At 46.4% G+C, this 24,866-nt stretch overlaps 2 protein-coding genes and 1 long non-coding RNA gene across 7 annotated transcripts in view; 2 read left to right on the top strand and 1 right to left on the bottom strand.

Annotated features, from left to right (window-relative positions):
- The window catches only part of KIZ (kizuna centrosomal protein), a 97,867-nt gene extending 95,432 nt beyond the window's left edge, over nt 1-2,435 (top strand). Inside the window, exon 15 of one of the 3 annotated variants that reach the window (XR_007774108.1) lies at nt 2,133-2,150. Coding sequence is in view for 1 of the 3 variants with exons in the window: in XM_050951295.1 (XP_050807252.1) it covers nt 2,133-2,236 (104 nt within the window). In the remaining 2 variants the exon portion in view is untranslated. Of the gene's footprint in view, nt 1-2,132 lie in introns of all 3 variants that reach the window. The other 2 variants (XM_050951295.1, XM_050951296.1) reach the window with 2 other exon arrangements.
- XRN2 (5'-3' exoribonuclease 2) overlaps nt 1-24,866 on the top strand; it is a 496,353-nt gene that overhangs the window by 382,037 nt on the left and 89,450 nt on the right. Inside the window, exon 1 of one of the 3 annotated variants that reach the window (XM_050951287.1) lies at nt 24,383-24,553. The exons of the other annotated variants lie outside the window; for them this stretch is intronic. Within the exon in view, the coding sequence (XP_050807244.1) occupies nt 24,479-24,553 (75 nt within the window). The 5' untranslated portion in view covers nt 24,383-24,478. Of the gene's footprint in view, nt 1-24,382; nt 24,554-24,866 lie in introns of those variants that run through there. 3 annotated transcript variants of the gene reach the window in all.
- Nucleotides 15,943-24,062, bottom strand: LOC127049925 (uncharacterized). The gene is made up of 3 exons (XR_007774109.1): nt 23,910-24,062; nt 21,869-21,999; nt 15,943-16,035 (listed from the first exon to the last, which is right to left on the bottom strand). It is a non-coding gene; the product is annotated as an uncharacterized LOC127049925 (long non-coding RNA).

Below are 24,866 nucleotides of genomic sequence, written 5' to 3'. Positions count from 1 at the left end.
CCAGAAGCCCATCTAGAGTGGAGGATTGCATGAGGCAGAGGGTCCAGCTGGCTGTGCTAGCTTCTGCCAATTTCCCGCACAAGTCTGGAGGGGGAAAAACCTGGTGGAGCCTGGCTGAACCCCCATGGGGCTTCCATGCAACTGGGAAGAGGAGGAGCAATGTGCCCTGGAGGTAGCATATTCATTTCCATGCCTCCCCACACCGCCCCGGCTGGGTTCTGCTGCTGTAGGCCGTCCCCTATGCTTGCAGCAGCAGAGAGGAGCTTTTAACCCTATATTAAGACATTGCCAAAGTCGGTCGGGTCATAATTTGCCCTGTCGTCTCCTCCTGGCTTTTTGTAAAGTCCATGTCACTTTCCTGTGTATCATTTTAAAAACCAAACACTTCAATGCTCTTTTCCTGTGAAAAATATTCACAGCAGCAGCCAGCCCTGCATTCATGAGCAATCCTCCTATACCATGCAGATGTTAGGGGGAAGAGGTTAAACAGGGCATTCATTATTGTGAAAGATAATGATTTAAAATTATTAAGCAAATTGTTGACAAGTCACCAGCTTGAACCAAATCTTTGTCAGTGTTTCTCCTTCAAGTGCACTGTATTTCCCCCCCCCACACACACACACATTTTTAAACTTGCAGTAATGCTCCTGCTTTTCTCCTTAGCTCTGAAATGAGTGAATTTCATGCCAGGGGACAGCTTTTGACCGCTTCAGAATTAAAATGTTCCTCTCGCTATTATTTTACGGAAATTTCTTGCTACACTTGCTCATTCCCCAAATCATCTGTGTTTAAATTGTTTCTCTGGTACATTCCTATTTGATCCTGCGGGAAAGTTGTGCTACTTGATTTGTGACATCACTGCCGTTTCCATGCCAGCTCTGTGATGTCACTGTGATTGTGACTTCACTTCAGGGTCAAATAGATAGAGAAAGTGGAGTGTAACAGACAAAGCTCCTATTCAGTCAGACAACAGATGTCAAGTAAATTGCTTTGAGTGGAAATGTTTTATCAAACACCTTGAGAAACAATGAAATGGGACTTTCTAAATCAGCGTGCAGTATTTGTGCACAACAATCCAATTAACAAATAACAAGCCTTATAAGCTACACAGTGTGTTGGAAATTCATACCTAAGAGTATAATAATAACAATTATACCCATACAATGAGCCTAATACAATGATGGGGTCTAAATTAGCTGTTACCACCCAAGAAGGAGATCTTGGAGTCACCGTGGGTAGTTCTCTGAAAACTTCCGCTTAGTGCCCAGCAGTGGTCAAAAAGTCTAATGGTATGTTAGGAAAGGGATAGAAAATATGGCAGAAAATATCATAATAACACTATATAAATCCATGGTACACCCACATCTTGTACACTGCTTGCAGTTCTGGTTGCCCCATCTCAAAAAGGGTACAGTGGAACTGGAAAAGGTTCTGAGAAGGATAACAAAAAGCTGATCAAGAGTCTCAAACGGCTTCCATACGAGGAGAGACTAAAATGATTAGGGCTGGTTGACTTAGAAAAGAGACAGCTAAGGGGGGGATATGATAGAGGTCAAGATAAAATCATGAATGGTGTGGCGAAAGTAAATAGGAAAGTGTTATTTACCCTTTCACGCAATACAAAAACCAGGGGTCAGCCAATGAAGTTAATAGGCAGTGGGTTTAATACAAACAAGAGGAAATATTTGATCACACAACACGCAACTGACTGTAGAACTTATTGCCATGGGATGTTGTGATTCCAAAAGTGTAACTGAGTTCAAACAAGAATTAGATACATTTGTGGATAGGTCCAGCAATGGCCATTAGCCAAGATGGCCAGGGATAATCCCCTGCTCGGGGTGAGCCTAGACCTCAGACTACTAGAATCTGGGAGTGGATCACTGCAAAATTGCCCTGTTCTGTGCACTCTCCCTCATGCACTGGTACAGGCTAATGTCACAGACCGGATACTGGGCAAGATGGACTATAGTCTGACCCAGGATGAAAGCTCTACGTTCTTATGAGTTACACAGTGTCTCTGAAAAGCTGTTGTCTGTCCTAATTCTAATTGGATACATGAAAGCTCTCTACAGAGAGAGAGTGTGTATGTGTGTATATATATATAATGGCTTTGATTTTTTTTCTCCTAGCTTTCTGGGGTGAGTCTGATGACAGCAACTCAGAAATTGAAGCTGCTTTGCGTCCACAAATCCATGATACACATGCCGATGAATTTGATGATTTCTATGACTAATGTATTTAACACGTGCTTAGGCGGGAAAATGTAAGCTGTATTCTCTTGCAGAAACTGCAGTTCTATTCTGTGTGTTTGGGTCCATATTTCTGCAATGTATCTAATATCTTGTTTGGCTGTATAAATGTTGAACAAATAATGTTCAGTGTCTCTTTGCTTACATACATGTGTTTTTATTAAACATATATTTTAAGAAATATTTTGAATTCAGACAGATTTCTTTAAAGTTGTCCATAAAAATCAGATAATGAGAATGTGTGTGGTGGTGGTTGGCTATTCCCCACGGATAGAAGGAAAGTGATGGTATCTTCTTAACTGTCCGTGTGCTATTAGTGTCAGACTCAGTTCTAGTCCCCATTGGTTATTATTATTCCAGATGATTTGGACCTTTTTTGCGGACATTTTTTGTGGGGGTTGGGAGTTGGGTCAGTCCATGTTATGTCACATCTCTTCCTCTGACAATGGGTCAAAGCCAGTTCACTGCCAGGACCTCTCCCAGCCCACTTCCATGACACCCCCTTGCTGGCCCTCGGTGCTCGGCACTGTGCAAATACATATAGTAAGAGATGAGCCCCTTGTTAAAAACAATATTCATGAGAGTTTGACACACACTAGGAGGGTGGGAGGGCAGTGGGCCCGGTAAAATAAAAACAAAGGTTACTCACGCTAATTACAAACTGGAGTGGATTCTGTACTGGCCATGGACTTTTAAAACCTGTTTATAAGCTACTTCTTTTAAAAGGCAAGTCGAGATTACTGGAGAGGTTAGCTGGAGGGGAGCAGAAAGGAGGAGGCAGAGAATAAATAGGTAGAAAAGAGAGGGGGGGGAGCGGAAGGGTAGGGTGGAGACAGGTACAGGAAATGGATGGGGGAGGGGGAAGATAAAGTTTGGTTTGAAGATGGGGGGGCAGCATGGTGAGGTAAGAGGGAACGTATGATCTCAGTAAGAAACATGTTCAATACAGCAGTAAAATCACCCAATGGTGGAAAATGGGACCCTGTGGTTAGTGGAGGGGAACTAGGACGGAGCCGGTGGATGGGGGCTGTCATTGCCTACCTCTCCTTTTGTGAAAAGAGTCTGTAGTGAGGAGGCTGGCGGCAGAGCTCCCTGAAACCCCACGTGTCCTGGAGATGTGAGACAGCGTGCTGAGCAGAAAGGCTAAGTAGCCCTGGGAGCAGATCCTGATACCTGCTGTTGCCCAGGTTCAGCTGCAGCAGCTGCCTTTCTTCCAAACGCTGATCTCTGCCTGAGAGAGAGTTGGAAGATGGTGTGATTTCCATCAAAGATGGAGAGCTGGGTGTGGTCTGCTCACCACTGCTGTCTCAGACCTTGGCCTCTCATCATTTCCCCAGTTGCTTTGTGTATATGTTAAAAAAGGACGCGGGGGGAGGATTTGATCCTTGTGAGATTCCACGTGTGAGTGCTCTGGAGCTGAAGAATTTGGAGCCGTTTCAGAGCTTTCCTTTCAACCTCTGCTGTGTCCCTGAGGTGAGACAATAGTCAGTGGTATTGTATGCCACAGACAGATCCAGGAAGATCAGTATGGGTGTTCTCCCTTTGGCTACGAACACAGAGAGATCACCCATTTCAGGTACCTCCGTGGCCCCTATTCCCACACAATCCAAGTGCCTCTTAGTCTCTATCCGTTATCCCATTTTCCAGATGGGTACTATTGAAGCACAGAGAGACGGACCAACTTGTGCACCAACTGGCCAGTGTGGATGCTGTTGGTGCCCATTCAGTTTCCTGGTGCGTGTTAAAGTAGTCCCATGTCACACGGCACTACTCTACACGACTGTGCCATGTAGACAAGCCCTGAACGTTTTCCCCACACATGTAGTTTGTGGTGGAGAGCAGGGAATTGTGGACATTCCAAGTCCCAGCCTAATGGGTTGACCACTAGACTATCAACACTATCCTTCCCTGCCCAGGCCTGAACCCTGACTAGGATACCAGGGGTGGAGAGCTGTGTTGGGAGTGGATACTACTTTGCTAGTTTCTATCAGGTGCAAAAATGGAATTCTTGGCAGTGGTTTGCAAGGCTCCCTGGGTCCCAGGGGCATGCACAAGCAGGGGCACTCCCCCGTCCCCAATCTCTACGTGCCCCTGAAGCCCAGGGTGGGAGGGAAGCAGCAGAGTGGCTGGCTGCCTGCTGAGTTTCTCTTCCCCTCACCCCTACAGCTGCTGCTTCTCCTTCCCTGCTGCTGGAGTCCCAGCGCTGCTGCCTGCTTTTCAGATGCCTGCTGAAGTGAGTCAGGGGGGTGGGCAGAGGCAACGCCTGGGAGCCGCTGCTGAGCAATCTGGGGCAGGAGGAGGTAGAGGGGGTGGTCACGTGAACCTTTCATTTGTGAGCTAAGGGGAAAATATTAGCAAACGATAGAGAGCGCAGATGGTGATGCCCTGCTTGGTGGTGACATGGGTGCTGGGGGTGCAGCAGCACCCCTTGGCTTGAGGTGGTTTCCTCCCACTATACAAATTGTTCCAGCACCGCTGGGTGTAAAGCTGAGGGCAGTTCCGCTTGTGACCCACGGTAGCTCTGTGACTGGGGCCTACCTTAATTTCCCTTGACTGGGAGGCAGTAGGTTTGCTTTAACTGCCAAGAACAAGGACACTAACCCACACTAATAAAAGACCATGTTCCCGTTTTAAGGCAGCTTCAGGCCAGAAGGAATTACCACAGGCCATTCATAAGCTCCTCCCTCGGGACCCTTGGATAGAGCTCCAAATTTAAAGGCTATAACACCTTAATACAGCTTAATGCAAGATTGGTGGCAATATAATTCTTTATTTAAAAAGAATTAATAATACTTAGCTTTTACTTAGTAGGTTTTGACCCAGGATCTCAAAGCCCTTTACAAACAAGCCCCACGCAAAGAACTATTAGCTTCATTTTACAGATGAGAAAATTGAGATTCTGAGAGGTTATGACACTTAAATTCACCTCCAGTAGGAATAGACACCTTAATTTTCATAGATTCATTAATTTTAAGGCCAGAAGGGATCATTCTTATCAACTAGTCCAGGGGTTGGCAACCTTTCAGAAGTGGTGTGCCGAGGCTTCATTTATTCACTCTAATTTAAGGTTTTGCATGCCAGTAATACATTTTGTATTCATCTGGAGTACTACGCAGCAAAGAGTCCTGTGGCACCTTATAGACTAACAGACGTTTTGGAGCATGAGCTTTCGTGGGTGAATACCCACTTGGTTGGATGCATGGAGTACTGGAGTACTGTGTCCAGTTTCGGGCCCCACACTACAAGGATGTGGAAAAATTGGAAAGAGTCCAGCGGAGGGAAACAAAAATTATTAGGGGGCTGGAGCACATGACTTATGAGGAGAGTATGAGGGAACTGGGATTGTTTAGTCTGCAGAAGAAAAGGATGAGGGGGGATTTGATAGCTGCTTTCAACTACCTGAAAGGGGGTTCCAGAGAGGATGGATCCAGACTGTTCTCAGTGGTAGCAGATGACAGAACAAGGAGTAATGGTCTCAAGTTGCAGTGCGGGAAGTTTAGGTTGGATATTAGGAAAAACTTTTTCACTAGGAGGGTGGTGAAGCACTGGAATGGGTTACCTAGGCAGGTTGTGGAATCTCCTTCCTTAGAGGTTTTTAAGGTCAGGCTTGACAAAGCCCTGACTGGGATGATTTAGTTGGGGAATTGGGACTGGTCCTGGTTTGAGCAGGGGGGTTGCACTAGATGACCTCCTGAGGTCCCTTCCAACCCTGATATTCTATGATTCTATGATTTTAACGTTTTTAGAAGGTCTCTTTCTATAAGTCTATAATATATAACTAAACTATTGTTGTATGTAAAGTAAATAAGATTTTTTAAATGTTTAAGAAGCTTCATTTAAAATTAAATTAAAATTTAGAGCTCCCCCGGACTCATGGCCAGGACCCGGGCAGTGTGAGTGCCACTGAAAATCAGCTTGCATGCCGCCTTTGGCACCCATGCCGTAGGTTGCCTACCCCTGAACTAGTCTGACCTCCTACATAACAGCCAGAAAACCTTCCCCACTAAACTCTGCATCAAGACATAACTGTCTGAGCAATAGTGTAGCTTTTAGAAAGATATTCAGTCTTGATTTAAAAACTTCAATTGTGAATCCACCCAGCCCTAGATAGCTGTTAAATATTCACATTATATTTTTAGTCTGAATTTGTCTAGCTTCAGCTTTCAACCAAGAGATCTTATTATCCCTTTTTCTGCTAACAGTCATCTCCTATCAGATCTCTCTTAGCCAGGTCGGCACTTGTAGACCCCTGATCAAGTCACCTCTTATCCTTCTCTTTGATACTCTAAATTGGGGTGGGCAAACTCCCATTGGGGAGCAGGGTCTGGGGCTTGAGAGCCGGGGTACCGGGTCGGGGCCCTCATCGCGCAGCTCAGCTCAGCCCCGCTCCAGCCGGGGTGCCGGGTCGGGAGCCGCACCATGTGGCTCCCAGAAGCAGCCGCATGGCCCTGCTCCGGCGCTAGCAGGGTTGGGGGCTGCTCCACACGTAGGAGCCGGAGAAGGGACATGCCACTGCTTCTGGGAGCCACTTAAGGTAAACACCACTCAGAGCCTGCACCCTTGAACCTCTCCCCATGCCCCAGCCCCTTGCCCCAGCCCTGATCCCCCTCCCACTCTCCCAACCCCTCGATCTCAGCACACAGCACCCTCCTGCACCCCAACCTCTCATCGCTAGCCCCACCCCAGAGCCTGCACCCCCAGCCGAAACCTGCACCCCTTCCTGCACCCATGCCCTAGCCCTGATTCCCCTCCCAACCTCCAAAACCCTCGATCTCAGCACACAGCACCCTCCTGCACCCCTAACCTCTCATCCCTAGCCCCACCCTAAAGCCCGCACCCCCAGCCAAAACCTGCATCCCTTCCCGCACCCATGCCCCAGCCCTGATCCCCCTCCTGCCCTCCCAACCCCTCAGTCCCTGCCCAGAACACACTCCTACACCCCAAACTCCTCATCCCCAGCCCACCCCAGAGCCCGCACCCCCTCCTGCACCCCAACCTCAATGTTGTGAGCATACCTGGCCCGCCATACAATTTCTATTCCCCAATGTGGCCCTCAAGCCAAAAAGTTTGCTCACCCCTGTTCTAAATAGATCATGCTGCTTTAGTAGCTCACTACGAGGCAGGTTTTCCAGACCTCGAATCATTCTTGGAGTTCTTTTCTGAGCTCTTTCTAATTTGTCAACATCCTTTTTGACAAGTGGATGTGCGATGTGTTGAGCACCTGCAAGCCCCTTTTAAGTCTGGGAACTGCAGGTGCTCATTACTTTTCCAGATCTGGTCGAACCCCCCAAGACATCCTGACTCTCAGAGATTGTACCTTAAGCAAAGCAGAGAGGACAGGCAGGGTGTGGTTAAAAGCCAATTGCAAACCAGACAATTTCTGTTCCTTGTGGTCACAAATACAATCACCGTTTCTCCTTCCTTTGGACAAACAGTCTGGTTTTCTTTCTTGATTTTTTGTTCTGTATTTGCCAAAAAACCAGTATCCTAGAAATAGTGTTTAGTGACTGAATCAAGCCTCTCTTATTGGGGAAAGTTACAATCCATACAGCACGTTTCTGGGACTATATTACCTAGAACTTGCTTTTGCAAATTCTTGTGGCAGTCCTGAATGCAAAAAGAACATTTTTTTCAGATGATTTTACATATTTTAGCATTAAAAGAGTAAAGAGCTAAACGTGGTTTAAAAGCATTCTCAATGTGCATGCATACACTTTGCGTATACTTTGCCTTTCTGTTTGATCTTTGCCTTATTCTGAGACACATCAAGAAGAAGAAATGCATATGTACATTTCTAATAGAGCAAATTTCTAAATATAATGGCATTTCATTGTGGCAACCCCCTGAATTTCCGTTTCCACTTGCTTTGTAAAATTCATGCTGCCATAGCTATGTGGACATCCCAGTAATCGGATGACTCCAGAAGCTTCACGCATTTTTAATTTTCTTCTTGAATTCCTTTTATCTGAAACTATGTTAATTAAACCTGAGATTTTCCTAAGAAAGAAACCAAAGGACAAATTAAAGAAAATCTGTACATAAATATGACAGGTTCAGAACCAGAAGCATCCCTCCAGTTAAAGTCTACTGAAAAGCAGTTCTGCGTGTTTGAATTTACCAGCTTCCAGTAGCCCACTTGTTGTTTAGGGTCAGCCCACTTAGAAACAATCAAAGAAAAAATTTCTAGTGCTTTGACTTGAATAGTACGAAACAGCTTTGGTCAAAAATCTGCCATAAAAGGTCTTGGGCAAAGAGTGAAAAATATTTACAATATTCTTCTTAAAAAAGCAGGTTGACTTTTCCAAAGAAACTCAGACCTGTATAGAGTACGATTGAAAGTGTGATGTTAGCACATGTTGGCTAACACGTGCCAACTAACATGTTTGAAAAGTGTAATGTAGACAAAGAACACTGCCTTTAAAATGCACTAAACCGGCTGAGTCATCCCCTCCCCTCCCACACCCAGGGTTTGAGTTTAATTTACCAGTTTAGCATGTATTATTAGCCTTGGGGCCAATCTTCAATGAGTGTAAATAATCATAGCTCCATTGCTGGAGCTAGGTTGGTTTACACCAGTGTAGGATCTGCCCCAGGGTGTTTCAATGTGTAAACGTGAGCTAACATCACATCTTTAAATCCTACTCCAGCCAAATCCTTAGGCTGTGAGTCTGAACTGGCAGCGATGCAGTAAGGTTAGCTCAATGGCCATTTGCCAGCTCTTGGCATTTTATCACAAGTCTTGCAATATTTGGTGGTGTTTTGTTAAAGCCCCAGCTCCTGAAATCAAGATTCACAGCGCCTTGGCTTTTCATCTCTTTGGGGCAGGGACTGTCCTTGTGTCTTCTCGGTTTGCACAGCACCTAGCGGAACGGGGTCTTTGTGATTACGGTAATACAAACAATAAAATCAGAAGAATCTCCGCCTTCATTTAAAAAAAACAAAAAGTGTCTAGTCCCCAGGGTACAGCTGAAAGGCTCAGAAACCAGAAGGCAAGAAAGAACCTGACATTTATTATTTGGCTTAAAAATCATGACTTTTTTTTTAATCTCATGATGTTTTTAGGGCCTGATGCATAATTTTTGAAGACCTACAGCTGGCAAGGGTGCAATGTTTCATTACAAATTCTTCCCTTGTTTATAAACAGGGGATGGATCACATGACGATTCCCTGTTCTGTTCATTCCCACTGGGGCACCTGGCACTGGCCACTGTCAGAAGACAGGATACTGGGCTGGATGGACTTTTGCTCTGACCCAGTCTGGCCATTCTTATGTTCTTATTTGAACCCTCTTTATACCAGGCCACTGATAACAGTGTTCTGAGCTGTCTGAGAAAGGAGACAATAAAGAACGTGCTAAAAAAACCAAGCGTGAACCAGCAAGGCAGTGAGCAGTGCTAGTTGGGGAGGAGGTGTACTCAGGACTCAATCCTCTCACCGCCTCCACAACTGGTGGTTCTTTGGAACCTCCAACACTTAAAGTTGTCTTCCCTGGTGAATTCCCCACATCGCACCGTGGCTTAGGCTGGGAACCAATAAGGACAAGGAGATGTAGTTTCCACCTCCTGGCACCGGATTGGTGGAGTCTGGCCCAGTCCCTGCAGAAGTTGCCTCTATTTTCCAGCAGTTGGAGAGCTCTCGTTAAAGAACTGCTGGAGGCTTTAAACCAGCAACCCTAAATTGCCAGGCTGGAAAGCAGATTCAAAGCTCTGTCACTTAAACCATCTATCGTGGACATGAGACTGGAAAGTCTGTGGGCTTGTCTGCAACATGTAGGGGGGAAAACAAGGGAAAGGGTGGTGACAGCGACCCAGAGAATTATTTTAGAAACAGCCCATGGACTGTGGGACAATGAGTGGATCAAACAGCTTGAGAACTATGCAAAAGTCTCTGAATGATCAGAAGTTTTGAGGATGAAAGATCCTAACGCAGCGAGTGGCTATTGTACAACAGGAAACCCCTGCTCTGTCCCATCTGGATATTAAGGATGATCCTGTTTGTATCAAAACTTGCTACCATCTTCCACCAGCAAGAAGTCTACTGCCAGAGGTCCTGTAATTCTCACTCTCGCTGCTTCTCAGGGCAAGGAACGGACAACACTTTATTAATAGTTTCTGAGCTGAATGCTACGTATCAGCCCATTGGCTGCAGTGGGCTTTGGCTAAGGACCCAGATGAGAAAAATACTGACTGTAGTAATGTAAAGAGGTCTCCTGAGGTTTCTCTCCCAGGTGGTGGGAGAACCTGACCATGCCCAGTCACTTGCTCTGGGAGGCTTCTGCACAGGCCCTAGTTCCTTACTTGAGGGCCTTCTTAAGTCTGTCCTTGGGAGTTCACTGCACTCCCCATAGGGTCAGAGTGAAGATCATCTGGATGGGAGTTTCTCCTGTGGCTCCAGGAGTTACTCCAGCAGTCTCCCTGCTTGGCAATCCTGCTCCTTCCCTCGCCAGCTGAAGAGCTTGTCTAAGAAGACAAGAAGGTATATGAAGTGAGTGGGGAAATGGCCAAAGTACATGCTCTTGACAAACCAGGAACAGTTACACCTGCTGAGATTTGGTTGAACACTTCATTATGAGGCTACTGAAAAAATAATGGACCTATGACGAAGTCTACCTCATGTTTCACACTTATGCAGTGGAATCAATTAAAATATATTGCTAGAAAGAAGAAACTCCGTGGTATTGCACCATTGTATCATTGCAACAAAAGAGTTGACTCCATGAACATCTCCAGTACCACAGTGAAGAAGATGCTGTCTCATACTTGCACACAGAATGACTTCACTGCACACCTTACAGGGAAAACACTCCAGTGTGTAAAGAATTGTTCCAAGAATTGCATGGCACAATGAAGCTGCTGCCTTACACTGTTCAGTGGAGTTTCTTCATCATTCCCGTGGGGCGGCTGACACTAAAATTATCTTGCATGCCATCAATGTCACAGGGAGAGGTGCTACTAAGCTCTGGATCTGGCACAAGACACAGATGCTACCCAAGACTTCCACCAGATTGTTTTTGTTTCTGCTGCTGGGGAAAAGAAACACTGTCTATTCCTCCGAGATGTGTTCCTATCACACAGGCCATTAAAAGCCACCACACTGCTAGGGTTCCATGCCTTTTCAAGGATGTGACGCTACTGGAAAGACCAAATTCTCTTAGTGGAAAGCACTTGATGCAGTCTCTGAAGACACTCTCCTCACTCTGAAGGTACTCGGAATGGCTGAGACCATCACTGATGAGGTAATAAATGCATTGGAGGCGTCCATATGCCAAGTTTACCATTTGAAGACCAACATTATGACACTTGCAGAGCTACGTCAGTAGACGTTTTCCAAGAAGCAGACAAATGGAGAAAAACAGCCACTGTCAAGGGGTGCATTTATACCTGCTATCAAGGGGGCAAATTGTCAAACAGTGGAATAGCTTTGGGATGATGGAGTGCATTCTATCCTATCAGGCATGGGTGGGTCTTGGAGGATGGACTGATCACACCAGTTATGTGTGAAATACCGTGCACTTCCGGATCAATCCTCCAGCTAATCAAGTGGTCGTGTACAAAGACCAGATGTTCACCAGCCCACAGATGTTTGGCCAGCAGCCTGCCTGGTATGGAGATGTGCAGGTGCAGCGTTGATGAGGATCAATGGGACAACGCATCTAACAGAGACCCAGGACAGAGAAAACACTGATGATGAATTTGATGAATAAATGTATCAGTCCTACACATCAAGGACAACTTCCCTAGGATTAGTGAAGTTCAACGTCTCTTTGAGGTAAGTAATACATTGCTGTGCTAAAGTAAAATTTTAAAAAATGTTGATTTTTAAACCTTTTCTTGAATATATAGATCTACATCATTATTCTGGGTTTCTCATGCTTGATGCCATAGTGTCCGTGGGAAAAAGGCCTTTTGAATGAAACCCAACTCGACCCATTTCTGATGACACTGTGTGGTCAAAATTTCCACCAACTGGAGGTCCTGGAGGAGGGAGCTGGGAGAGGGAGAGGGGAGTGAGTCCCCCCGCCACACAGCAGAGAGTGACACCATTGAAATGCAGAGTGTGCCGATTTGTATGGATCAAATGATACCTTCCTCACCTTTCTATCACTGCCTTGCCCACGGAATGCAATTGTATTATATTATGCTCTCGGACTAGTAGCCATTTGAAACATCGGGCAGGATGAGGGGGCAGTGTGGGGAAGAAGATGCAAAGAGGTTTATGCGAATTGCAGATGAGGCAGAGTGGAGGTGGCGGGGAACAATAAGAGGTGTACGCTGAGATCCTCACCCCTTTACAAGGGCTCTTACCCCTTTACATTGAGCAGAAGGCCCCAAGGAACAGAAAAGGACTCTAAATCCAGTGAGGGCAGAATTTCTCCAGGGTAGGCACTGGGGAAGACAGCCTTCCATGGACGCATGGTGGAGGGGATGCAGGGTCACATGCCTGCCCAGATTTGCTGCTTGGCTTGCACTGAGCATGCTCAGTACCATCTGCTGAAGCTAGGGTAACCATATGTCCCGTTTGGGCCGTATCCCTGTCCTGGCTTTTTTGGCAAAACTGTGTGTTTGTCCCATTTGCTCTTGCGAACTGATGATCCTTGGGCTAGTGCCAGGTAGTGTCCCATTTAGACTTTGGGGAATTATGGTCATCCTACTGAAGCCAGTGCTTTCACTCTGCCCCCCGCCTCCCAACAGCAGGTGTGGGTCATCTCTGCTCACAAACCCTGGTGTAGGGGGCATGCATGCTGTGGCCAGAGCATCTTGCACTGCAGAGAACACAGGCAGTGCTTTGTACTAGGGACAGAGCTGTCTAAATTACACTGCGGGCCGCTGAGCAGTTATACTGACCTGCCTGCCTCTCGCGGCGGCACATCTCAGCTGAGGAGTGTCTTCACTTCAGTGCTACAGCGGCACAGCTGCATCAGAGCAGCTGCGCTGAAGTGTAGACCTGCCCTCATGCCCTGAATCTCCATAGCACGTCACCCAGCTGTTATCGTATTACCAGTAAAAGCAACACCCTTGTTTTTGCCTGGGTTACATCCTAGAGGAAGAACAATCAGAAAGGAGACTGGAAAGGGAAAATTCCGACACACAGTCAGATCACCAGGTACAAGTCATTCGTCATACACGGCACCTCGACGAGGGCTTTCAGCTGAGGCTCTCAAAGCACTTCACACACACACACCAGTCAAGTATCACAGCGGCCTGGCTAGCATTCAACCAACCATTCTCCCCATGGCTGCCCCTTCCTCGGAGTTATCCTGGGTCAATTCAGGCCCTGAGAACCACCCGAGAACACACTAATCTAATAACTATGTTTAAAAAGTCTATCCTGTTTATAGCATTGTTTTTTTTAAACATGAAGAGTTTGCAGAATGTGGGTTCAATTGAGTAAAAGAATAAGAACAGCTGATGGTATTTCAGTCTTTCTGCCCTCGGTCTCAGACAAAGGCAGAAAGGGCAGAGGTATGGAGATCAAATACAAGCGGATGCCCCTGTCAGTGCCCACAAGGTTTAGGTTCTGTGTTGAGTTTTGACACAGATTTGAGTCCGTTCAGAGTTTGTTCAATCTGGTTTGCTTATTCTGAATAGAAACCAGTGCACGATACTGTGGTCATGGCTATGTCTGTGGATAATGCGGCTGTAATTGCAGAGCCCCGTTTTGACAGAAACCGCTTCCAGAGCTGCTAAACACATGCCTGCAAAAGAATAAACTCAATTTGAAGGGCTAGCTGCTGCCTTTGGGCAGACACAGAAGTGCCTCAGCTGGAAATTTCAGCATCATTCTGAGCACTCTTAAGTGCAGGAGAAATTCATAATGGTTTAGGCTTGCTCACAGACGTGACGCTTACCATATGGCTCTGGCTATGGGCTAGGTTTGCAGATCTGCACTTCGGATACACCAGCAAAAGGCCAGTGTTTAACCAATATATAGACACAGTCCCCAAAATCGATGATAAAAGAACATGAAAAGTGCACGGTCCAGCACTCGAACACCAGGAAACGCCAACAATCAGGTTTCCTGTGCAACTCAACTCTGTCCTCCTGTGCATACGCGTTCAAACACAGGGCCAGATTATCAGCTGCTGTAAAGCATCAGAGCTCACTAAAGTCAATGGAGCTATTCTGATTTCCACGAGCTGAAAATCTGGTCCAAAGTCTTTAATTGTAATTTTTTCATGACCCCTGCCTCATTCAGTAGCCATGCTGGATGGGTGCAACGAACGTGAGAGCTGTTCACTTCCTATCTGCATACCATTCACTGCACCCCATCCAACTTGCATGCTGGAATAGTTCCACTGAAGTCAATGGACTTACTCTGAATTTACACCAGCGTAACAGAATATATTGTGCTCTCGGTTACACAGGTGGAAATTGAAAGCCGCTCCACTGATTTCAGCAGAACTGCTCTATATTTACGCTGTGCTAACTGCAAAGAGAATTTGAGCCAAGAATAAGCACAGACTTGCAAGACTTTGTCTCATTCACAGCACATCTTCAAACTTGCGCATCGTCAGAGGGTTGCCACAGACTGTTACTCGTTCTCATGTTGAATAGTATCTGACTCAAACAGTCCCAACAGAGACAATTCAAGGAGTCAAGTGGTACTGGAGGTGAGTGAGCGTATCACAAGATGACCTGGAATGAGTCCTGCCGAGAAAACAGAATAGAGTCAGTGAACACAAAAAGGGCAGGAGGGGGGAATAACTCAGTGGTTTGAGCATTGGTCTGCTAAACCCAGAACTGTGAGTTCAATCCTTGAGGGGGGCATTTAGGGAACTGGGGTAAAGATCTGTCTAGGGATTGGTCCTGCTTTGAGCAGCAGGTTGGACTAGATGACCTCCTGAGGTCCCTTCCAACCCTGATATTCTATGATTTTAAGGTTGATGGGCATCCCATAACTTTGATATTTCTTCACTTTTTGAGTGCTTCACTTGGAAGCATTAATATTCCTCTGACAAAGGGTTTGAATTTCCCAGGTTTTTCCCCCCACCAAAGATAGATAGATAGAGATATTTACATCTTTAGGTACTTAAATACATATAATTTACAATACATAAAATACATGCAATATATTTTAATGTAATATACATAAATATATTGTATGTATTGTTATATATGTAGTATATATTCTATATATATACACATACAATACATTTGTATGTAATATACAATACATAAAATATATGCAATATATTTGCATCTTTAGGTAGCTAAATACCTTTGAAAATCTGGCCTTAAGTCCCATTTTCAAAAGTAATGTAGGCATTTAGGAGTCTAAATCTCACTGACAGTCAATAGACGTAGGCTCCTAACTGCTTAAGTCACTTTTGAAAATGGGACTTAGGAACCTCAGGCGTTTTTGGAGATCTTACTGAAGGCTTTGAGCCTGCACTTAGGCAGGAGTGTAATTTTAAATGATGTCAGTGAGATTACTCATGAGCATGTGAATATGGGTTTTCAGGACTGAGCCAACGATGGGCCATTCACTCAGTCTGCCCTTAACTTTCACAGAACGCAATAGATGGGATTAAGGGAACAAACCTAGTACAGACACTCACTAGTGGACATAGGACCAGGTATCCATCTCTGTGATGCCCTCCAAGGTGCAATCCACAAGCACAGAGTCTGCTTCAAATCTACTGTGTCTCTCACAGAGACGAGGGTCACCACATCCCACTCAAATGCAAATCTCCAGACTTCCCATCCATGATCCTCAGCAAAATGATTTCCTCCATGATAGACATATGAGGGGGCAGGATCAGGATTCAGGTCAGCCCCTGTCTCTAAACATAATGAGAAGAGAGAGAAGAAATCCAAGTAAATTTAAAAGAGCAGAATTGACACTTGCCCTTCGTTCAATACTTAAGCAGAACATGCAGGACTCTGCCAGCAGGGAAGTGGGTGGGGAGATACGGCCAGCCAAGAGGGATATGCATCTTTCTCCAAAGCCCTTCCTGCAGATTTTACCTCAGGACAGGTTCTATTCAAGGATGATCTGGTCCCCAGATTTTGCTTAGCCCTGTGGTCAGGCAAATGTTCATTCAGTAAGCCTGGCTCCTTTTCCAAGGAGTAACCAGCATTGCTAGTACTAAAATCCCCAAACACTGCTAAGCAACATTGTATACATTCTTCTGTGCAGAATGCTAATGAGATTTCAGCCAGATGAATTTAGCTCTAATATTCCCTAGAAATTATTTGGGAATTTGCCTCTGGATTTGGCCCAGTGCAGAGACAGTCTATTATATTTCTATGCCACCTTGGTTTCTTATCTATTCCCTTGCTGATGAGCCCTGTCTGAATTTTTTCCTCTGCTTTAAAAAAAAACAAATTAATGTAATCCTATCCTCTCTCTCTCCCCCTTCCTTTTTCCTCACTATGTGGTCTAATTGGTTTCCACCTGGGCCAGATCCCTTAGCTGGTGTAAATTGGTGTAGCGCTATTGACTTCAGTAGAGCCATATTGAATTAGACCAGCTGAGGAACAAAATGAACATATGCTGCTACTAACAGGCCTTTTGAATGACAATTTTTTCCTTCAGTAAAATATAGAAGGATACTTTGTGAACCAAACCAAGGAGACGAACGTATTTATCTAGCTAAGGTATTTATACTGTCGCCATTACCCTAATATCTGAGTACATCTTCATCTTTAATGTATTTTTTTCTCACAACCCCCTTGTGAATAGGGAAGTAATATTATCCCATTTTACAGATGGGAACTGAGGCCAAGCCTACACTACAAACTTACATTGGTATAACTATGTCACTTTGGGGGGGGGAGCATGAAAAATCCACACCCCCACCTGAACAATGGAGTTATGCTGACCTAGCCCCCCGGTGTAGATAGCGCTATGCTGATGGGAAGGTTTCTCCCATTGCCATAGCTACCTCCTCTCACTGAGGTGGATTAATTACACCAACTAGAGCACAGTAATAGCTGGGTCGCAGCAGCTTTTTAAGTGTAAACCTCCCCCGATACACAATGAGGCTAAGGCCAAGATCCTTAGAGATGTTTAGGAGACTAATTGCCATTGAAAGCCCATTGAGGATCTGGGCTTGAGTGACTTGCCCCAGGTCATGTTGGAAGTCTGTAGCAGAGCAGACATTTGAACCCAAGACTTTAGTGCCCTAACTACTGGCACATCCTTTCTCGCTACATTGTTCTTACACTGTCCTTAAGTCGTAGTTATTAATTTTTATGCACCATAGCAAACCTACCAAAAAGGTGCCAGCAAATCATGCCACCCAAAGATTTTGCTGCTAAATAATTTCCAGGGAACTCATCTGGCTACAGTCCCATTAGCATTCTGCAGTGGAGATCTGACACAATATGGTTTGGCAGGGTTTTGTAGTTTTTAGCACTTTCAGAATCATCTTGAAATCACTGATTCCAGGATGTAACTCCATTTTAAATCTCTCTGAATGAGGCAGTGCATTCACCACCACACTTGGATGTTTTCCAGTCCCTCAGTCCAGGCCAGTCACTGACAAAAAGACTAATATCTGATGACAGATGGCTCCGTGAGATCCCGGTAAGGCAATATCTCACTTTTGGAATTCAAGTGAGAGCCGAGTTTCTCTAGAGCATTATTTATGATACTATTATTGTGCCCAAACTCATTAGATGTAAAACATTCTGCCAGTCAACTTCATTCTGCACTTCCACAGCTGTCATACTGGCAGCCCAAAGATTATGACAGATGATGCTGATGGACAGTAGGATTGCAATCTTTACAGCTGTAACAGATTTAAAGCTGCATGCCACTCATCTAAGGGAAAGTACTATCCACCAAAGTATAATAGATTGCTGCAGTTTATACACAATGACACATTGCTAAATTATTTTTGGAGAAACTACTGTTCCACTACAGAAACATCTCGTCCAGACATTTAATCGCTGCCTAGGTTTTAATGGTTTAAGACCAAATTTGAAAGGCATCCACAATAAGCAAGTCTGCAAAAAAGGATATATGCTTACAAAAATCTGCATTACAGGATCAGACTTTCCGTGCAATTACTGGATTTTTGTGCTGGTTTGCATGGGTAAAATTAGCCCATGAACATTTTTGTAGGAGAGTGCCTACCTGTGTTTGAAAATTGGGTCAAAAGGTTCCTTTTATCCATTTAAGAAAGAGTTGCCTATATACAGTCTGTCGTCCAGAAGGGGACTTTAACCCCATTGTCACCACCCTAGCAGAGGACTCTGTATTTCTATGGGGCACAGTGGCTCTGCTGGGATGGTGTCAGAAAGGGCTTTCACACACACAAAAGTGTGGGGTGACTGGATCCTCTCTCCTGCAGAGCACATCCCAGCCTGCTTGAAGGTAGGGAGCAAGGGCTGTGAAAGAAGGGAGGTCCAGCATGCCCACTGGTGATGGGCCTCACAACAAGCCCAGGGGCTGGCTCTTGTATTGATGGCCCCTGCCACTCCCATCCTGAGAAGGGATACAGTTGTGGCATGGGGCAAAGACAAGGGAGACCTGTGACCCAAGAACCTCTTGATGCCAGTCGGGAGAGGGCACATGGGTGCATCAGGGTTACAGAGGTCCTGAGTGTGACAGGTTGGAGCACAGAAACCTCCTGGGGCTGCCAACTGATGTCCCAAGACTACTTCTGCCCCTGCTTTCCCTGCCAGCCTGGGACTCCAGCACCCTGTCTTGTTGAGTCAGACACACTAGTCTGCTGCAGCACAGACCCCGGGTCAGAACCACGTGCCCCAAAGCTGCAGACTTAACTGAAAGCAACTTAAGAAGTGTTCCTGTCTTTAAAACTCAGATGCCCAACTCCCAGTGGGGTCCAAACCCCAAATAAATCTGTTTTACCTTGTATAAAGCTTATACAGGGTAAACTCATAAATTGTTCACCCTTTATAACACAGAGAGATATGCACAGCTGTTCCCCCTCGCCCACGTATTAATACATACTCTGGGTTAATTAATAAGTAAAGAGTGATTTTATTAAATACAGAAAGTAGGATTTAAGTGGTTCCAAGTAATAGCAAGCAGAACAAAGTGAATTACCAAGTAAAATAAAATATAACACACAATCGATGTCTAATACAGTAAGAAAATTGTATACAGAAAAACCTCACTCTCAGATGTTTCAATAAGCTTCTATCACAGACTGTACACCTTCCTAGTTAGGCACAATCCTTTCCCCTGGTACAGCCAGGACCGGCGCTAGGGTTTCTCGCTCCCTAGGTGCACGGCCATTTCGCCGCCCCCCGCGCTGATCCAGCGGCTCCGGTGGAGCTGCCACAGTCATGCCTGCGGAGGGTCTGTTGGTCCTTGGCTCCGGTGGAGCTGCCGCAGTCATGTCTGCGGGCGGTCCACCGGAGCCGCGCAAGCAGCCGACTGTCCGCAGGCATGACTGCGGCAGCTCCACCGGAGCCGCGGACCAATGGACCCTCCGCGGGCATACCTGCGGCAGGTCAACCAGAGCCGCCTGCCACCCCCCTGGCAAAATGCCACCCCCCAAATAATCCTGGCGCCCTAGGCGATTGCCTAGGCTGCCTAAACGGTAGTGCTGGCCCTGGGTACAGCCCTTGTTCCAGCTCAGATGGTTCTGTGTTCTGATCCACCCACTTCTATATCTTTTGCATAAGACAGGAATCCTTTGTCCCTCTGGGTTCCCACCCCTCCTTCTCAATGGAAAAACACCAGGTTAAAGATGGATTCCAGTTCAGGTGAAATGATCACATGCAGGGCCAGCTCCAGCTTTTTTGCCGCCCCAAGCGGTGAAGCGGGAAAAAAAAAAAGCTGATCGGTGGCACTTCGGCGGTAGCTCAATCGCACCATTTCATTCTTCTGCTGCAATTCGGCAGCGGGTCCTTCGCTCCTGGGGACTGAGTGACCTGCCGCTGAATTGCCGTCAAAGACCTGGACGTGTCGCCCCTTTCCGTTGGCCGCCCCAGGCACCTGTGTCTATATTTTCACTGGTGCAAAAAGCACATATCTGGCACAACAGCACTAGGTCTTTTATTTAGCTGACTGCTTGTTTGGATCACAATGCAGGGTCTCTCATTCCTTTAGGTACATTTCTGTTTGGCAAGCACTGGCGGACATTTCTTTAAAGAGGGATTTCACATAATAGATTTCTGCACATGGCAGGGTTTGTTTTAGGATATGTAGCAAGGGCTACATTTTTGCAACAAAAAGTAGGTCAACTTTTTCAGTGGAATGTTTATTGAGGAATTAAAAATATTTGGAGCTAGTGAAGAACAAGAATTTCAACCATAATTTAAGCAGTAAGTATAAGGAAAGGAGATGATTAGTTTTGTTTACCAGTCCATTTGTCATTTTTATTATCAGAAAAACTATCAATGCTCAGAAACTGTTTGTATTAAGTCACCTCTCTATGTGATAAGGATACTAATTTCTAAGAGTAGTAGTGCTACAATAACATGCTTCAGTCAGGGGACGTTTTTGAAGGAACAGATAAAGGCCTATCTTTACCTCTTTACTGAGAAACCTATTCAAGTCACAGATTTTTAAACAGAGATATGATCATACAGGGTTTAATATCATAAGTAAATGAAGCTATGAATAATGAGAAGTACAATATTGGGTTAATTTGTTTTACTGTAAATACCTAAAGTTCTTTCCTTCCCCCTCTCCCTGCAATCAGTCTAGATGACTTAATACCCAGTACTGAGATTATTTTTATTAATGTTTCCCCAAAACTTTTTCTTACATCCTCACCAATGTCATTGCCCTAATGAAGTTGGCATATTGTCACCAAGACATGGTAGAGTACAGAATCTTGATCATGTTAATCCCATTTAATATCTGAAGATTTAATTCAGTTTCAACATCCTCAAATGGCTAATTTATTTTTATTTGCTTAAGCAATGTACAAATGACGTGACAAGGGTTTTTTTATTGCTGCTCCTTGTATTTGTCACAAATTGTGCCTTCCAATTTTCCAGTTTGTGCTTCTGTTGAAATTGCATCAGCTCAGTTATGTACTTTCAATGCTCTATAATCATCATGACTTTTCTTAAAGACTGCTGCTGCTCGCTTTGTGAATCACCACAAGAGGCAATATTTCCGTAAATCCCTTCTGAAGGGGAAAAAACTCCTCCCCTCTTACGTTTCAAACCTGTTTCATTACTGTGCAGCCATATCCTTTCTGTGGAACAGGGGGGAAAAATCTTAATAAGTCTTGGTAGCAACATCTTGCTTAATTTTCTTTATTCAACTGTTTTCTGATGAAAAGTGTCATATAGCCAGAGCCAGTGGAGAAATTTTTTTACAAAGTTTGTAGTTAGTTTAATACAGTTAGTTGGAAATGATACTTAAGGCAACATAGCCAATTACCAACGTGCACTGAGGAAGGGGTAGTGCACAGATGCACAGGAGTGAAAATTGGGTTCTTGGTTCCCCCTTTGTTCTCTATTGGTTTTATACTTCTGCCATTCAGCACAGTGTCTGATTGTCTACCACATAAATCAATAGCAATGGAGTCCTAATGGACTTCATGGAGTCTCTGGAACTTCTTTTTCAGGGTAAAAATTCTGCTTGGAGTAAGGTTTTTTGTTTTGTGTTTGCTTGGGGTGGTGGTGTAGGGAGTAGAGGAGAGTGAAAGTATTGTGGGTGCTTCAGAGGATAAGTAATACCTGTCGTTCCTGTTGGGTTCCAGGAAGGAACTTCCCTCCAAGTCAGCTTGGCAGTGACTCTGGGGATTTTTTCGCCTTCTGCTGCAGTATGAAGAGGTTGTTCATGTGCTGCTATCTGCAATGAAGGTGTTCTGCATGGGGGAAAAAAGCAGTACCTTATGCTCCCGTACTCTCCCGCACCAGTAAGCAGAGTGAGCAACAATCCTGACCTTAAAAAATAATGTTCTTTTCAGTTTTCAAGAAGTCTTCTTTCTTCTTTTATAAACTCACATCCTCTAAACAAACTTGTTCTAAAATCCTTCTGATTGATTTTATACAATTTCTTTCTTTAGTTAAATATATAAAATGATGCCAATACTTATAATTATTACTAATAAGAAATCATAATCCCAATCATAGATCCCAGGTTCTGGGCAATTATATAAAAATTAAAATTCACCATAACCAATAAAACAATTCCTCCCAAAAGTTGGTCAATTGGTTATGGATAGACAGACAAGGTGGATGTGGTAGTATCTTTTATCAGATCAACTTCTGTTGTTCAGAGAGACAAGCTTTCGAGCCACACAGAGCTCTTGCTCTTGTCTGGGAAAGGTATTCTGAGCATCTCAGCTAAAAGCAAGATGGAACAGTGACTCACTAACCCCCCACCCCCATTCTGTCCTATCACTGCAGGGATGCTAATAGGCCACTCTACCTTGAATGGTACCTTAGACTATGTCTACATTGACAGGTAAAGGACAAAACTTTTGTCTTTCAGAGGTGTTTAAAAAAAACACCGCCAGAAGACAAAAGTTTTGCCCACAACAAGCGCCGGCGTGAACAGTGCTTTGTGGGCAGGAGCGCTCTCCTGCCAACAAAGCTAACGCCACTTTTGTCAGCAGGAGAGCTGACAAACAGTGGCTACACTGCACATCTTTTGGTGGCCTGGCTGTAGCAAAACAGCTGTGTCACTAAAAGCTGCGTGGTGTAGACACAGTTTAAGACTATGTGCTGACTACTTCTGCTAAACAATCTATTCCACCTGGGGTCTGCGACGAGCGGACAAAACCCCATGTGAGTCAGAAAAGTGTTAATGGCAGGGCTGCCCCGGGGGGCAGGAGAGGCGCAAGTGGGGCAATTTGCCCCGGACCCCACAGGGGCCACCACGAGAATATAATATTCTATAGTATTGCAACTTATTTTTATGGAAGGGCCCCCTGAAATTGTTTTGCCCCGGGCCCCCTGAATCCTCTGGGTGGCTCTGGTTAATGGTCTGCTGGGGGCCCAATCAGCCCAGCCCCATGACACTCAGGAGCAGGTGTCAGGCTTCAAAGGAGGAGCTAAAAGCAAAGAGCCCAGGTTAGTTGGCTGGTGGCTGGGGTCAGGAGTTGAAGGAAAGTGCTGTCTAGCAGCACCGTCCTGAGGGAAGGCATGCCTGGGAAGATCACCTTGGTTGGTTGCCAAGACATGCCTTAGATTGGCATGAGTCCAAAAGGGGTGGGAATGTTTGTTTTTTCGGTCTGCTCTAGAGTGAGAAAGGGTGAAGGGGGGTGCTTTTGTGTTTATTTGGGCTGTTAAGTACCAGGGGTTGCACTTTTCGCAGACTTAGGGCTGACACACACGCTCTTCTGTGTGTGCGCGTGTGTGCGACAGAGAGATTCATGCTACCGGTGGGTGTAGGGGACATCAGTAACTCAGACACAGGTTACGGGTTTGTTACAAGAGTCGGTGGGTGAGATTCTGTGGCCTGCATGCAGGAGGTCAGACTAGGTGATCATAATGGTCCCTTTTGACCTTAAAGTCTATGAGTCAAGCAGCCCTCAGCCAGCTCCTGCTGGAATCCGCCAGCGCAAAGGCGTAATGTCAAATTGCAACAGCCACAAGGGGTCACTGGATGGGGGCTTCTTTTTTGCTGCCCTGTCACGACTTGCTGCCTTGTCCCTGGGGGCAGCGGGGGTAACTCTTCTCCCTTCTGCCCCTCGCTGTGGCTCTGCCTGGCAGGGCCGTAACCCAGTAGCCTTCGCCCCCCTCCCGGATTCTCCAGCTGTCTCAAGCCCACCTGAGGGCAGCGGCTTCAGCAGATGCCACTGAGCATGCTCAGTCCGTGAGCGCATGCGCAGTGACAACGCAGCGGCCCCTCCTGTCAGGCTCTAGGGGGCGGACAGAGGTTGGCCCCGCACGGGCGAGCCCCCAACGGCCCACGTAGGCTGGCGCCCCCCGGGCTGCCTGCAGCCTCAGGCCCGCGTCTGCCCGCGGGAGCCGTGCGCGGGCAGGGGGAGGCGGCGCGGTAGGGGCGACTGAGGCGGGCAGGGCCCTGCCCACTTCCCGACTCTGCTACCAACAGGGCAGCTCCACCCTCAGCAGGGAACGGGGCTGGCCCCGCCCCTAGCTCCTCGAGGGGCGGGCGAAGCAGAGAGCCCGCACTGCGCATGCCTGAATATGACAGCCCGGAGCCTTTTGAGTCACGTGACTTAACCCGTTCGCTGCCACCATCTCCTCCTCTGCCTCCCAGCACTTCCCCCCCATCATGCCTTGCGCTGCCCCTTGCCCCGGAAGTCCAGTTGTTGCCGCCGCTACCTGGATTCCAATTTCACCTACGCGGCCGCCGCTGCATCCCCACGCGGGGCCATGGGAGTCCCGGCCTTCTTCCGCTGGCTCAGCCGCAAGTACCCCTCCATCATCGTCAACAGCGTGGAGGAGAAGGTGAGGCCGGCCCCGTCCCGTCCCGGGGCTGCCCCCTTCCCGGGGCTCGGCCTCCGTCCCCCCAGCAACCCTCCCGCCCGTCCTGGGGATCGGCTCCCAGCAGCCACCACCGCCAGCTCGGCCCCAGCGACCACCTGCTCCCTCCTCCCGGGGCTCGGCCCCAGGACCCCCCCGCCCCCGCGTTCGGGGGCCCGGCCGCCCATGAACCACAGACACCCCCTCCCCCCAGACCCAGCTTCCGCTCGTTCCACTTGGACTCCGGTAGCTGCGCCCGGGGCTGACTCTGTAGCCATTCCAACCCCTTGGGCGAGCT

This window comes from Gopherus flavomarginatus, chromosome 4 (genome assembly GCF_025201925.1).
Source record: "Gopherus flavomarginatus isolate rGopFla2 chromosome 4, rGopFla2.mat.asm, whole genome shotgun sequence".
Taxonomy (NCBI): domain Eukaryota; kingdom Metazoa; phylum Chordata; order Testudines; family Testudinidae; genus Gopherus; species Gopherus flavomarginatus.
This window is presented reverse-complemented; position numbering and strand designations above follow the sequence as displayed.